The sequence below is a fragment of the Phalaenopsis equestris genome, unplaced genomic scaffold (assembly GCF_001263595.1).
Source record: "Phalaenopsis equestris unplaced genomic scaffold, ASM126359v1 Scaffold000002, whole genome shotgun sequence".
NCBI lineage: Eukaryota > Viridiplantae > Streptophyta > Magnoliopsida > Asparagales > Orchidaceae > Phalaenopsis > Phalaenopsis equestris.
In genome coordinates, this window is record NW_018164444.1 from 78,747,840 (window position 1) to 78,761,645 (window position 13,806).

The window sequence follows — 13,806 nt, forward strand, 5'->3', positions numbered from 1 at the left end:
AATGTTGAAGGATTTGTTCAGCACATTACGAGGATACTATTGAGAATGTGAAGTTACTTCTGCTACCAATAAATAATAATCAGCATTGAACACTGCTATTGGGGCAATGAAAGAGCGCAAATTGAGATTATATGACTTCTTACCCAACAGAATGCATTTACATATCACTAACACCATTGTAAGTAGACAATATTTATTGTTTTATGCATTGTCCTATGTTATTGTTCATTCATTTCTACATTTAAATGTGTAAATTAAACATTTTCTGAGTGATGCCAGGGAAGCGTTCCAAGCTGATCTGAGTAAATAACAAGTTGTAATGGCTAGAGGCATTCTGGTGCAGAGCAATAGTTTTGATTGTGGTGTCTTTGTCTGTAAATACATAGACACACTAGTACAGAAAAATAGAGTCGATTGGAAAGACTATTTGGAATGGTAGAAATCTATATCATTATTTAGAGCAGAAATTGGATAAGAGATTCGTAAATTCACATTGTCATGAACGTAGTTCTTTTGAAATGATTACAGGTTTTTGTTAACAAGCATTTTTATCATCTTTAACTTTTTAGTCATCTAATATCTCTCTTCCACAATTGCTCTTACGACTGCTTGAAATGTTATGCAGGTTTTTTATTGAGAATTTCACGAAACGGACTCAATACATGAGATATCTGGATGTTGAAGTCAAATGTTTCTCAAATCTTCCTCCACTCATTTAAATTTCGTAATTATATTGCAATTGTTATGCTGACATTTGTTCATTCATTATAGTTTTCACCAGTTTTATCTAATTTTGTGAATTCTTACAGAATTCAACCTATTTTATGGATGTTATGACAGTCAGTCCAGGGGTTTGTTTTTTAGAGGGAGAGTTTTGATTGGAAAACGTCGGGACATAGGAAAAAACATGAAGTCCAAATAGGTTTTCCTGTTTGAATCTGAAACTTTATTTAACATTTATTATTTTGTAATCTTTGTTTCATGTATGTTTCGGTTTAATCTGACGGATTTACTCTTATTCATTCACTAGATGAGATGTACAAGATTAGACATAAGCGGTCTACAGTTTTTAATAAGGATGTATTTGGAATGGGAATTTTATCGATCCAGAGAAGTGAGTCAATCAATAATATTTGTCATGGTGTCTCAAAGCCCACAAGTTCTATTACAGATTATTTTTTGGACATTAAAAATGTTATGAGAACATGGAGGCGTAACGAGAAGGAATAAATGTTAAACAATAGGTGAAAAAGAGTAAATTAGTCAACTTAAATCAAATCATACATGAAACAAAGAAAGATTACAAACTAATAAATGTTAAACAAAGTTTCAGATTCAAACAGGGAAGCCTATTTGGACTTCATGTTTTTTCCTATGCCCCGACGCTTTTCAACCAAAACTCTCCCTCTAAAAAACAAACATCTTGACCGATTGTCATACCATCCATAAAATAAGTTGAATTCTGTAAGAATTCACAAAATTAGATGAAACAGGTGAAAAGTATAATGAATGAATAAATGTCAACATAACAAATGCAATATAATTAAGATATTTAAATGAGTGTGGAGACATTTGAAAAACATTTGACTTCAACATCTAGATATCTCATGTGTTGATGTCCGTTTTGTGGTCTTCTCAATAAAAAACCTGCATGACATTTCAAACAGTTGTAAGAGCAATTCTGAAAGAGAGATATTAGATAGCTAAAAAGTTAAAGATAATAAGTGTTTATTAACATAAATATGTAATCATTCAAAGAGAACTATGTTCGTGACAGTGCGAATTTACAAATCTCGTATCACATTTCTGCTTTAAATAATGACATAGATTTTTTTCATTCCAAATAGTTTTCTCAATCAGCTCTATTCTTCTGTATTAATTTGTCCATATATTTACAAACAAATACGCCACAGTCAAAATTATTGTTTTGCGTCGGAATGTCTCTGGCCATTACAACTTGTCATTTACTCAGACCAGTCTGGAATACTTCCCCGGCATCTCTCAGAAAATGTTTAATCTGCACATTTAAATGTAGAAATGAATGAACAATAGCATAAGACAATGCATAAAGCAATAAACATTGTCTACTTACAATGGCGTCAGTGATATCCAAATGCATTCTATTGGGTAAAGAGTCATATAATCTCCATTTGCGCTCATTCATTGCCCCAATAGCAGTGTCCAATGTTGATTATTAATTATTGGTAGCAGAAGTAACTCCACATTCTCAGTAATATCCTTCGTAATGTGCTGAACAAATCAGGACCAAGTGGATAGACAATATAATGATGAAGACTACCCTGATAAGGTATAAAATGTTTTCTTAAAGTATTCACAATCCGAACTTAATATTCCACTATATAATTAGAGTTTCTTGTCTTATATGTCTGTCCAGCAGCATTGGTGGTTGATTTTCCCGCTAGACAACAAATTTCATATTATATGCAGAAAACAATCGATATTTGTTGTAGCAAATTCACTGACTTGTTAGTGTATCATGTTTTTTATTGGTTTTATGTTTTACTTTGTATTTATTTGAGGTAAAAATTATATATTTGAAATGCAGAGGTGACTTAGTAATTAATATGGGACATGTGTCGTTAACTCGACGTTATCTTGATGAATTTCTCATAAACGGTTAGTTAGGAAATGAACAAGTTGATTATTTTGTTATGTTGATGGAAAATAAGAGATGCAACGCACCGCAGCTATATAGATCGTACTTATATGTGTCTCTATGTCACTGGGTAAATTTTGAAATTCACGTGTCCTACAGTGCACCTAAATACATCTAACATGACATTTATTCTTATGTGATATGTTTTCTTTTATGCAGTTGTACAAAGTATGCAATGTTGAAGGATTTGTTCAGCACATTACGAGGATACTATTGAGAATGTGAAGTTACTTCTGCTACCAATAAATAATAATCAGCATTGAATACTGCTATTGGGGCAATGAAAGAGCGCAAATTGAGATTATATGACTCCTTACCCAACAGAATGCATTTACATATCACTAACACCATTGTAAGTAGACAATATTTATTGTTTTATGCATTGTCCTATGTTATTGTTCATTCATTTCTACATTTAAATGTGTAAATTAAACATTTTCTGAGTGATGCCAGGGAAGCGTTCCAAGCTGATCTGAGTAAATAACAAGTTGTAATGGCTAGAGGCATTCTGGTGCAGAGCAATAGTTTTGATTGTGATGTCTTTGTCTGTAAATATATAGACACACTAGTACAGAAAAATAGAGTCGATTGGAAAGACTATTTGGAATGGTAGAAATCTATATCATTATTTAGAGCAGAAATTGGATAAGAGATTCGTAAATTCACATTGTCATGAACGTAGTTCTTTTGAAATGATTACAGGTTTTTGTTAACAAGCATTTTTATCATCTTTAACTTTTTAGTCATCTAATATCTCTCTTCCACAATTGCTCTTACGACTGCTTGAAATGTTATGCAGGTTTTTTATTGAGAATTTCACGAAACGGACTCAATACATGAGATATCTAGATGTTGAAGTCAAATGTTTCTCAAATCTTCCTCCACTCATTTAAATTTCGTAATTATATTGCAATTGTTATGCTGACATTTGTTCATTCATTATAGTTTTCACCAGTTTTATCTAATTTTGTGAATTCTTACAGAATTCAACCTATTTTATGGATGTTATGACAGTCAGTCCAGGGGTTTGTTTTTTGGAGGGAGAGTTTTGATTGGAAAACGTCGGGACATAGGAAAAAACATGAAGTCCAAATAGGTTTTCCTGTTTGAATCTGAAACTTTATTTAACATTTATTATTTTGTAATCTTTGTTTCATGTATGTTTCGGTTTAATCTGACGGATTTACTCTTATTCATTCACTAGATGAGATGTACAAGATTAGACATAAGCGGTCTACAGTTTTTAATAAGGATGTATTTGGAATGGGAATTTTATCGATCCAGAGAAGTGAGTCAATCAATAATATTTGTCATGGTGTCTCAAAGCCCACAAGTTCTATTACAGATTATTTTTTGGGCATTAAAAATGTTATGAGAACATGGAGGCGTAACGAGAAGGAATAAATGTTAAACAATAGGTGAAAAAGAGTAAATTAGTCAACTTAAATCAAATCATACATGAAACAAAGAAAGATTACAAACTAATAAATGTTAAACAAAGTTTCAGATTCAAACAGGGAAGCCTATTTGGACTTCATGTTTTTTCCTATGCCCCGACGCTTTTCAACCAAAACTCTCCCTCTAAAAAACAAACATCTTGACCGATTGTCATACCATCCATAAAATAAGTTGAATTCTGTAAGAATTCACAAAATTAGATGAAACAGGTGGAAAGTATAATGAATGAATAAATGTCAACATAACAAATGCAATATAATTAAGATATTTAAATGAGTGTGGAGACATTTGAAAAACATTTGACTTCAACATCTAGATATCTCATGTGTTGATGTCCGTTTTGTGGTCTTCTCAATAAAAAACCTGCATGACATTTCAAACAGTTGTAAGAGCAATTCTGAAAGAGAGATATTAGATAGCTAAAAAGTTAAAGATAATAAGTGTTTATTAACATAAATATGTAATCATTCAAAGAGAACTATGTTCGTGACAGTGCGAATTTACAAATCTCGTATCATATTTCTGCTTTAAATAATGACATAGATTTTTGTCATTCCAAATAGTTTTCTCAATCAGCTCTATTCTTCTGTATTAATTTGTCCATATATTTACAAACAAATACGCCACAGTCAAAATTATTGTTTTGCGTCGGAATGTCTCTGGCCATTACAACTTGTCATTTACTCAGACCAGTCTGGAATACTTCCCCGGCATCTCTCAGAAAATGTTTAATCTGCACATTTAAATGTAGAAATGAATGAACAATAGCATAAGACAATGCATAAAGCAATAAACATTGTCTACTTACAATGGCGTCGGTGATATCCAAATGCATTCTATTGGGTAAAGAGTCATATAATCTCCATTTGCGCTCATTCATTGCCCCAATAGCAGTGTCCAATGTTGATTATTAATTATTGGTAGCAGAAGTAACTCCACATTCTCAGTAGTATCCTTCGTAATGTGCTGAACAAATCCTTTAACATTGCCTACTTTGTACAGTTGCTTAAAAAAGTCATATCACATAAGAACAAATGGTCATGTTAGATGTATTTAGATGCACTGTAGAATGCGTGAATTTCAAAATTTACTCAATGGCATAGAGACACATATAAGTACAATCTATATAGTTACGGTACGTTGCATCTCTTATTTTCCATCAACATAACAAAACAATCGACTTGTTCATTTCCTAACCAATCATTTATGAAAAATTCATCAAGGTAACGTCGAGTTAACGACACGTGTCCCATATTAATTACTAAGTCACATCTGTATTTCAAATATATAATTTTTACTGTAAATAAATACAAAAGGAAAATAGAAAACCAATAAAAAAATATAGTACACTAACAAGTCAGTGAATTTGCTACAAAAAAGATCAATTGTTTCCCGTATATAATCAGGAATTTGTTGTCTAGCGGGAAAATCAACCAACAGTACTACTGGACAGACCTATAAAACAGCCAACTATCATTATATAGTGGGAATATTAAAGTTTGGAGTGTGAACACTTCAAAAAAATATTTTATATCTTATCAGGGTAGACATCATCAACATATTGTCTGTCCACTTGGTCCTGATCTTCCTTTTCATCTCCAAATTCAACCGTTTTTTTGAGAAATTGTGTTTGATGAACTTCTTCTGCTTCCTTAATATGTACAGTTGGTAGATCATAACTAATGTCGTCAATTATGATTTGTTGTATAACTATCGATTCTCCCTTATCTACATCCTCAAGCTCCTTTTTATTGGATCGTGGTTGATCAATTTGGTTTGTTTCCCCTTTATTTACAGCTTCAACTTATTAATTATTGTATGTTGCTAATTGAGTTAGTAAACAAGAATTTTATTGAATGATGCTTTGATGCAGCCTTCAACCTCTTCAGCATTTTCAATCGCCTCCTGTGTTGGTTTTTTCACTTCTTCCGTTCGAAAATCATAAATAGGGAATTGAGAAGCATTTTTCTTCTACCATATCCTATCTTAATCTTTTGAATTAAGCTTCCTAGTGGGGACTTTTTGACCCATTTATTTGGACCGTGGTTATTTTATTTGTTTTTTGTAATTCTTTTACTTCACATTTTAATTCTGTCATTATATTTCCTAAATTTGTTAGACGAGTATAATTGAAACATGAAAGTCCAAGAACAATTTATGATGATCTTTAAGTAATTTCTGTATTTCTTCAAAACAAATACGAGGGCTAGTATGTGGATATGTATCACCATGTGTTAGTTGAGGACCGATATGATAAGGAACTATAGCAACAACCTCAACTAACGTGGGCGAATATGGTCGGGATTTAGTCTCTCGTTGTCGAAGATGCTTCCCAGAACTGGATGGTTTTTCAAGTGGAGGGTCAAATAAACGATGCTCACTGTGTTTTATTTCAAGAAGATAATCATAAACCTGCAAGATATTACATATAATCAAAGTCAATCAAAGTATCACGTGAGCATAATAACTCTTTATAGGAATTAAGAAAATAAATAACTCACCTTGACGGATCTGAGTCTCTTAAAGGTTAGTTGAATCTTTAGTTGAATCTTTACAGTATTCCACCTCACATTTATTGGTCACCTCAGCATTCGTGGTCCAGCCTCAGACACTACTGGGAGGACCAAGAATGTGTACTCATAAAATCAGAGTTGCGTGAAACATGATAAAATAATTAATTGTTATGTCCAAAATTATGAAGGGAGCTTTTAAGAGTTATGTGCAGTACACAAACCGTTAGAAGGAAAACAAAACCAGTAATATATCTCAGTGATTGATCCTTCCTTATATTCCTGGCACAGATATTCAGTTGCTCAGTCATAAATTCACATATTGTAATTGGCCAATTATACGCAGTAAAAGTTTCTACATACTCACAAATAAAAGACAACTCTTTCGACACTCTAAAATTGTTTGAAGGAAAAAATAAATTTGACATTAAAAACTTGATTAATAATTGCAAAATGTTATAAGTGGACTTTCGTGGTGAAAAGTTGAGTAGTGTGGTCTTTATTTATCTCGCATTCATACAACCAGACGGAGCATTACTCCAGCATGCAGGTAACCCTCTATTGGGCATGTCTATCAGGAATGCAACTTCGCCTGAATCAAATTTGAGTTCTTTCCCTCCCAAGTTGAATGTCATTCGAGCAATATCCCAACAGTTTATTATGTGCATTGTCAGAATATGATCCCGAGGGTACGGAGGGAGTTCAAAAAATCGAGTCAAACTCATGGCTTCCATTTTATTCCATGTGTCATCGTCGACTGATGGTCGAGCCTTATCGAGAACTTCTCGTACTGCAGATGGATGGCATCTGCAATTATTGATTTTGCGCTAAAAAACCTACAAGAATACAACAAAATAGTTTAAAATCAAATAAAAGTCCAAATGACAACAAACAGGGTGAAGTTAAAAAAATTTCAACATTAATTTTTCAGCAAAATAAATTTAACTGCAACATTTAGGAAAGCATGATGATCTTTGTTTACAAATAGGGTAAATTTCAACACTTATACTTTAAGAAACAGTAAGTCTTCATTTAAAATTAATTTAACACGACAAATAGGGTGAATTAAATAGTTTTATTTTGACAATTTGCATTCCAGCAAATAAACTATCTAAAATGCCTTCCAAAATCACAAATTATTCTTTTTGGTAAGGAGTTTATAATGTATAAAAAGTGGCATGTAATGTGTTCACAAAGTTATTTATGACCACATGATAACACAATAACCAAACTTTATGGATTGGAAAACAAAACTTAAAAATATCTAGAAACGGTTTGGGGCTGCTTAATAGATTCACTGTCCTCCTTCTTGGACTCCTTATTACGACAACCCTTCACCATTTGTTTTGTCTCCTCGCATTCTGGATTATCAGCATCTCCCAAATCCACAACATTGGCCTCTTCCAAACTAGTCTTCGTAGTCTCTGCGATGTCCTTATCTTTCATTTTAATCTTCCTTCACAAAAGCAATCTGAAACCCTCGTGTCGTAACCTTGAAAAGAAAGACGAAAAAAAGAACCCTAGCGGCGCGCAAATCCCTATTTTTCGAAAATGATTTCTTACTAGAGGCTACACATGGGTTACAACAGGATTACAAGCGCATTACTGGAGGCTGACCGCAGGAGGTATTGCATGGATATAGTCGGGTTACAATCGAGTTACCGTCGCGAGCCCGTGTTGACAAGTCACACGCGGCAAAACACCTATTTCTTTTATAAGTTACAAGCGGTGGGACCGCCGATGCATACGTAGCCTCCTCATCCTATTGGCTATCGTACGCAGCGCTGCGTACGTCTTACGTACGCAAATTTTTCTCCAAGTACAAAAAGAAAATGACTAAATAAACAAGAAAAGGTCGGAAACAAATAGAGGTCTTTTATCATTTTCGCTTGAGATGGGTTAGATCGTAAAAACGTAAGAAAGCCATAAGTTTAACGCCTGTTACTAGAGAGTGTTTCCCAATTTCTCAAAACAAAATATAGTCCTTAAAGACTAGGAAACAGAAAACCCAAAAGAAATTTCTAGACCTGCTATGATGAAGCTTGAGTAATTAATCGATTTTTTTTTATAAAATGTTAAGTAATAATAGCTACAATAGCACTTTTATATGTGAAAAAATCAGCTATTCATATAATATAATAAATAGGATCTCTCTTTCAAATCAGGAAAGATCATGAAAATAATAAGTATTATCCTAAAGAGTCATATACTAGCAAGATAACATTTTCCTAGTCAAGGAATATCATACAAGATGTCATTATAAATAAAGTATCATCACCAAACTTAATTAAAATATCCTGAAACACATTGAACCAAGAGAAGACTTGGCATCCTTAGAATTGTGGGATGCATAACATGAGATCATAATGAAGAAAGGTTAAGAGGCCATGTGCAGGCTTATAGGATGGTTGCAAAGCTAAGGTCCCAAGGGAAGCGGATAGCCCCCCTTTATTGTAAAAGAATCTTTTTGTTGCCCTTGTATTTGTGATACATTGTTCTATAGTCGCCTATCTTGACGCCATTGGCAAATGTGAGGCAACTACTTGATGTAATGGATGTCACCACGTCAAAGTGTAATAGTGATACATTGTTTCACACTCGCCCATGTTGATGCCATCAGCCTACGTGATGCAACTAGTTGAAGCAATGGATGTCACCGCGTCAAAGTGTAATAAGTTTATTGTGCCAAGAGGTAAATAGTCTTCCAGCAAAAGCTAAAATCCATTTGATGTTGCTCTAGACCCTAATTCAGTTCATCTAAATCATCCAAGTACTTTAGAGCATTACTATTCTAGTAGAAGCAATGATTTTTACCAACTAAATTGGATGGTTTCAAGAATAGCCTCCTAAATAAGTAAAGATGGAACAATTAAGTGATGCAACAAGGATTCTCAAATCCAACATATTAACAAGCAAATTTGGTCGAAACAGATCCAATATAATTCAGCGCTAGCCATAGCCCTTAAGATTAAAGGCACCACAATTTTGAGACGCGAGTAGCAGACCTTGGTCACTACCAACTTTCAACAAAAAGCGATGATTCATTTTTTGCCTCACTTCTCACCCAATATCCAAAACACAAATATTTGCTGCCCTTCTCTCAACCAACAATAAGTAGTAACCCACAATCACCCATCTACACATTCAACGAATAACATCCGAATGTGGGCTGCTAAGTAATAAGGGCAATTCGTTGCCTTTATTTTTTTATTTTAGTAGTAATAACAGCTTATTTTCTAATTGCAAGAAAAAAAAGTTAGTAAATGTATCATATAACCAAAGTGATCTTTACATTTGCAACAACAGCTTAATTACATAAAGCATAAATTAAAATTTCTAATTAAAAAATAGTCTAACCTTAAAAGTGGATGCATGGCAACCATCATGGTGCCGTCTTCAGGAGGCAACATAAAAACTCAATTGATATGAAACACAAGCTAAATTGCTATCAAGTATAGACATAAATCAAAATCTCTAATAGAAAATAGTCTAACAGGAATTAGTCAATAGTTTAAATAAAACTGTCAACTATATAATTGCATCATAGTTTCAAGAACCACATTACGAATTTTTTATAGCAACTTGCTCATGATTATAACTTGTGCAAAATAAAATATAGCCATAAGAATATTAAAATATTACAAATAATGATAGCACAGCTTGTATTTGATAGAAACTAGACTAATGAACCAACACAAAGCTTAAATTGAACCTTTTCTCTCTTCGGACAACAGTTGGAGCCTCTGATGGTAATGAAGCAATTGGCTTTGGTGATGGCTTAGTGGGAGGCATCATCGGACTTGGCTTCATTGACATGGTTGATCGACCAATTGATGTAGTTTGAACAGGAATTTGATCAGGAATGTAATGGCCTATCTAAAATGGAAAAAATGGAAGTACTCAACAAGTGAGTTTATAAATTTTCAAGTTTAGAAAGATAATCACTAGACAAATCACTTAAATAATCATGCAGCAACTTTAAGAAAAGTCAGATGCCGGATTTTCAAGAAACATACCAATGAGAATGTGCGGGTCTATATATATAATATATATATATATATATATGAACAGAGAAAAATATGCAAAACTAAAACCAGCTACTAAAAGATGCCTGTACAATGTACTCTTTTATAAATGATTAAGTGCTTAAGTGAATAAACTATAAATGTAACTAAATGATCAGCTTTAGCAATCTGTTGTCTGTCTCATGCAAGTTCCTAGAATGTTTTTAAATAAATCTTATTACAAATTGCTTCAAAGAGTTAACCAGGAGAATGAAACTCCTGTGAAATGACAACGAAATTTAATGGAAAGAAAAAACACCAGAAAAAGGCAGACTAATCCAGTGAAAACAAGGTATTGCAAAACAATATAAGGATTCAATTTTCCCATATAAGCACCATAAATATTAAAAAATTTTACGAAACAGTAGCATGCCATAATGGTAAGCTAATGACAATTAAAAGCAAATATACCAATTATTTGGTCAAACAAAACAAGGAGGCAACAGAATATAAAGATAAGTCTTAAACAATGTAACAAGTGGGAAGTCTTATATGAAGATGACCCAACATAGGCAAAGAATAATTGTCATTATACATAGCTCGCCTGGTTTAATAATCATTATTCATAAAAGGTAAGAAGATAGCATAGAATGAAAAGGAGAGCAAATGAAGGTGCATGGATATGTCTTATTGATAAGTTAAATCTCTACATTATTGGGATGTGTTAAGGATATCATTATTGTTAGGGATATCATTAATGGGATGTGCTAAGACCAAAACTTTTAAGAAACCTATGCCTAAATATTCAAACGATCACACAATCCTTCCTGTATCACAGTAAAACAAATATTTCACTCAAGTAGTTGGCAGTAGACTCAATACTAAATAAAAAGATGCACAAAATGTATTGTTTGAAGTTTGGTTCACAGTGATTCTAACACATATACTATAATAAAGCTCTCTTTTAGCATATCCAATCCATGCTTAATTTACTTTCTCGGAATTGCTTTGCTCAAAAATGTGTAAGAAGAGGAAATTATGGTGGCCTTAACTCAATGTAATAAGAAGAAATTATGATGGCTTATTGAGTTATAAAGCCCTAACTCAAAAATGTGTAAGAAGAAATTATGGATTATGATGGCTTCAAAAACTCTATGTAATATCATTACAATGACGTGACGAAGAAATTATAGAGGAAATTATGTGTAAGATGTGTAAGAAGAAATTAGTTATAAAGCCCTTAACTCAAAAATGTGTAAGAAGAGGAAATTGAGTTATAAAGCCCTTAACTCAAAAATGTGTAAGAAGAAATTATGGATTATGATCGCTTCAAAAACTCTATGTAATATCATTACAATGACGTGACGAATAATCAATATAACTAGATACTCCCCCACCCTTAGGCAATTTACAAAATGGTTTGCTATAACTCCTAGAATATTGTGATAAAACAAGAAGATGACTAACCCAAAATTTGACATTGTTCATAGTTGAAGTAGGCTGCTCACTAGCCATAAATTATTAAGAGGATTTTCTTTTACAGAATGCAAAATTTTAACATGTTGCAATAGAGGCTTAATGAAGTAGTTGCCTTGTACCTCTGAAATATAAACAACATTTTGCAGCATTCAAATCACATTATCATCAATCTATGAACTCATTTCAAAATGAATTCCAGCATAAAAAAAGTCAAATTTAGGTTTTAAACAGGCCCTACTTTGGGTAAATATCTGAGCAATATTGCATGAGCGTTAAACCTATGTTCAAGAACAATTTAGGTTTTAAACAGTTTAGGCTTCAAATGACCATAAATTTGTACTTTTAAATTATGGTGTTTTACTCTTATGGGATAAAGGCTTGTTGTTGTTGTGTTTTACTATTATGTTCCTCAATTATTTGTTTCAAGAATGTTTCCGATAGAAATCCATTCTAAAAATGGAGAAGTTCAAAACAATTGAAACACTTTATAGATTAAATACAGTAACTAATCCAAAACATGGCATGCACAAAATTAAATATTCATTTTTTATTCTACAAGAAATTTTATAAAAGGATTCATTTACTTACTTTTTTATTACTCCTTAAAATGCAAAGTAATGCAGAGCCTTCAAAATTAACGAGCCATTTAGCATTAATTTTATATTTTTGTTATTATAATTTTTTTTTCATTTAATTTATCTTGTTTATGTTTAATTTGATTTAAAACAAACACGTTCTTTTTAGCTGTTTTGGCACTGGTTGATGAAGGTGGGTGGTCGTTGAATGCCGACAATAGTAAGCGGCAGACGACCAGCAGTGGGTGGTTGTTGGCGGAGACTAGTCAGCCGTAGCAATAGGAGGAGATGGCCAATGTCAAGCAGCAAGTTGCGGCAAGCATTTTAGTAGCTATTTCTAAAAATGCTAAAAAGAATAAAAAATTGTTTTGAGTTTCTTAAAACAAGAAGTTGATTTATTTTAAAAAAAATTAAAAGATTAAAATATACATTAAACAAACAAGTTTTTAGAAACAAAAATAAAAATAATAACAATAATTAAAAATTAAAATTATATCAAATGACTGATACATTTCCAATGTTTCTAGCACACACAGGGAAAAAATTTGCCTACGTAAGACGCACACAGTGATGTGTGCGATGCCCAATCACAAAACGCCACGTAATTTTATCGGGCCCACTCCATTAAATAAATATATTAATTCGGAATAAAACCGCGCGTGACCCGTTACCTGGCCCGCGGTGTAACTCCATTGTACCTCGATTTGTAACTTCAATATACCTCCCGCGGTCGGCCTGCTGTAACCCGATTGTAACCGCAGTATACTAGCCATATACCTTTCACGAATTTATCTTGGGTATACTCCGCGGTACAGTTTCTTGTCACGCTCTTGTAACCGGAGTAAACCCAAGATATACCTTTCACGGTACAGGGTTCTGTAACGCGCTTGTAACCGTCATATACCCCAGATATACTCCTCGGTACAGAGCCATGTAACGCGTTTGTAACTGTGATATAATGCAGATATACCTTCCGCAGTAAATAAAAATGTAACGCGAGGGTAAGTTTTTTGTAACCTGCTTGTAACCTTACCATTATACCGCGGGTGTAACCTGCCTGAAACATCCTTATAACGCTGAACCATTCATCACGTTGTCCATTC

At 33.1% G+C, this 13,806-nt stretch overlaps 1 protein-coding gene across 4 annotated transcripts in view; it reads right to left on the reverse strand.

Moving 5' to 3' along the window:
* LOC110025090 (coiled-coil domain-containing protein SCD2-like) overlaps positions 1–13,806 on the reverse strand; it is a 151,831-nt gene that overhangs the window by 128,678 nt on the left and 9,347 nt on the right. For all 4 annotated transcript variants that reach the window (XM_020725371.1, XM_020725364.1, XM_020725381.1 and 1 more), the window contains exon 2: positions 10,358–10,521. In XM_020725371.1, the coding sequence (XP_020581030.1) occupies positions 10,358–10,521 (164 nt within the window). The remainder of the gene's footprint in view (positions 1–10,357; positions 10,522–13,806) is intronic.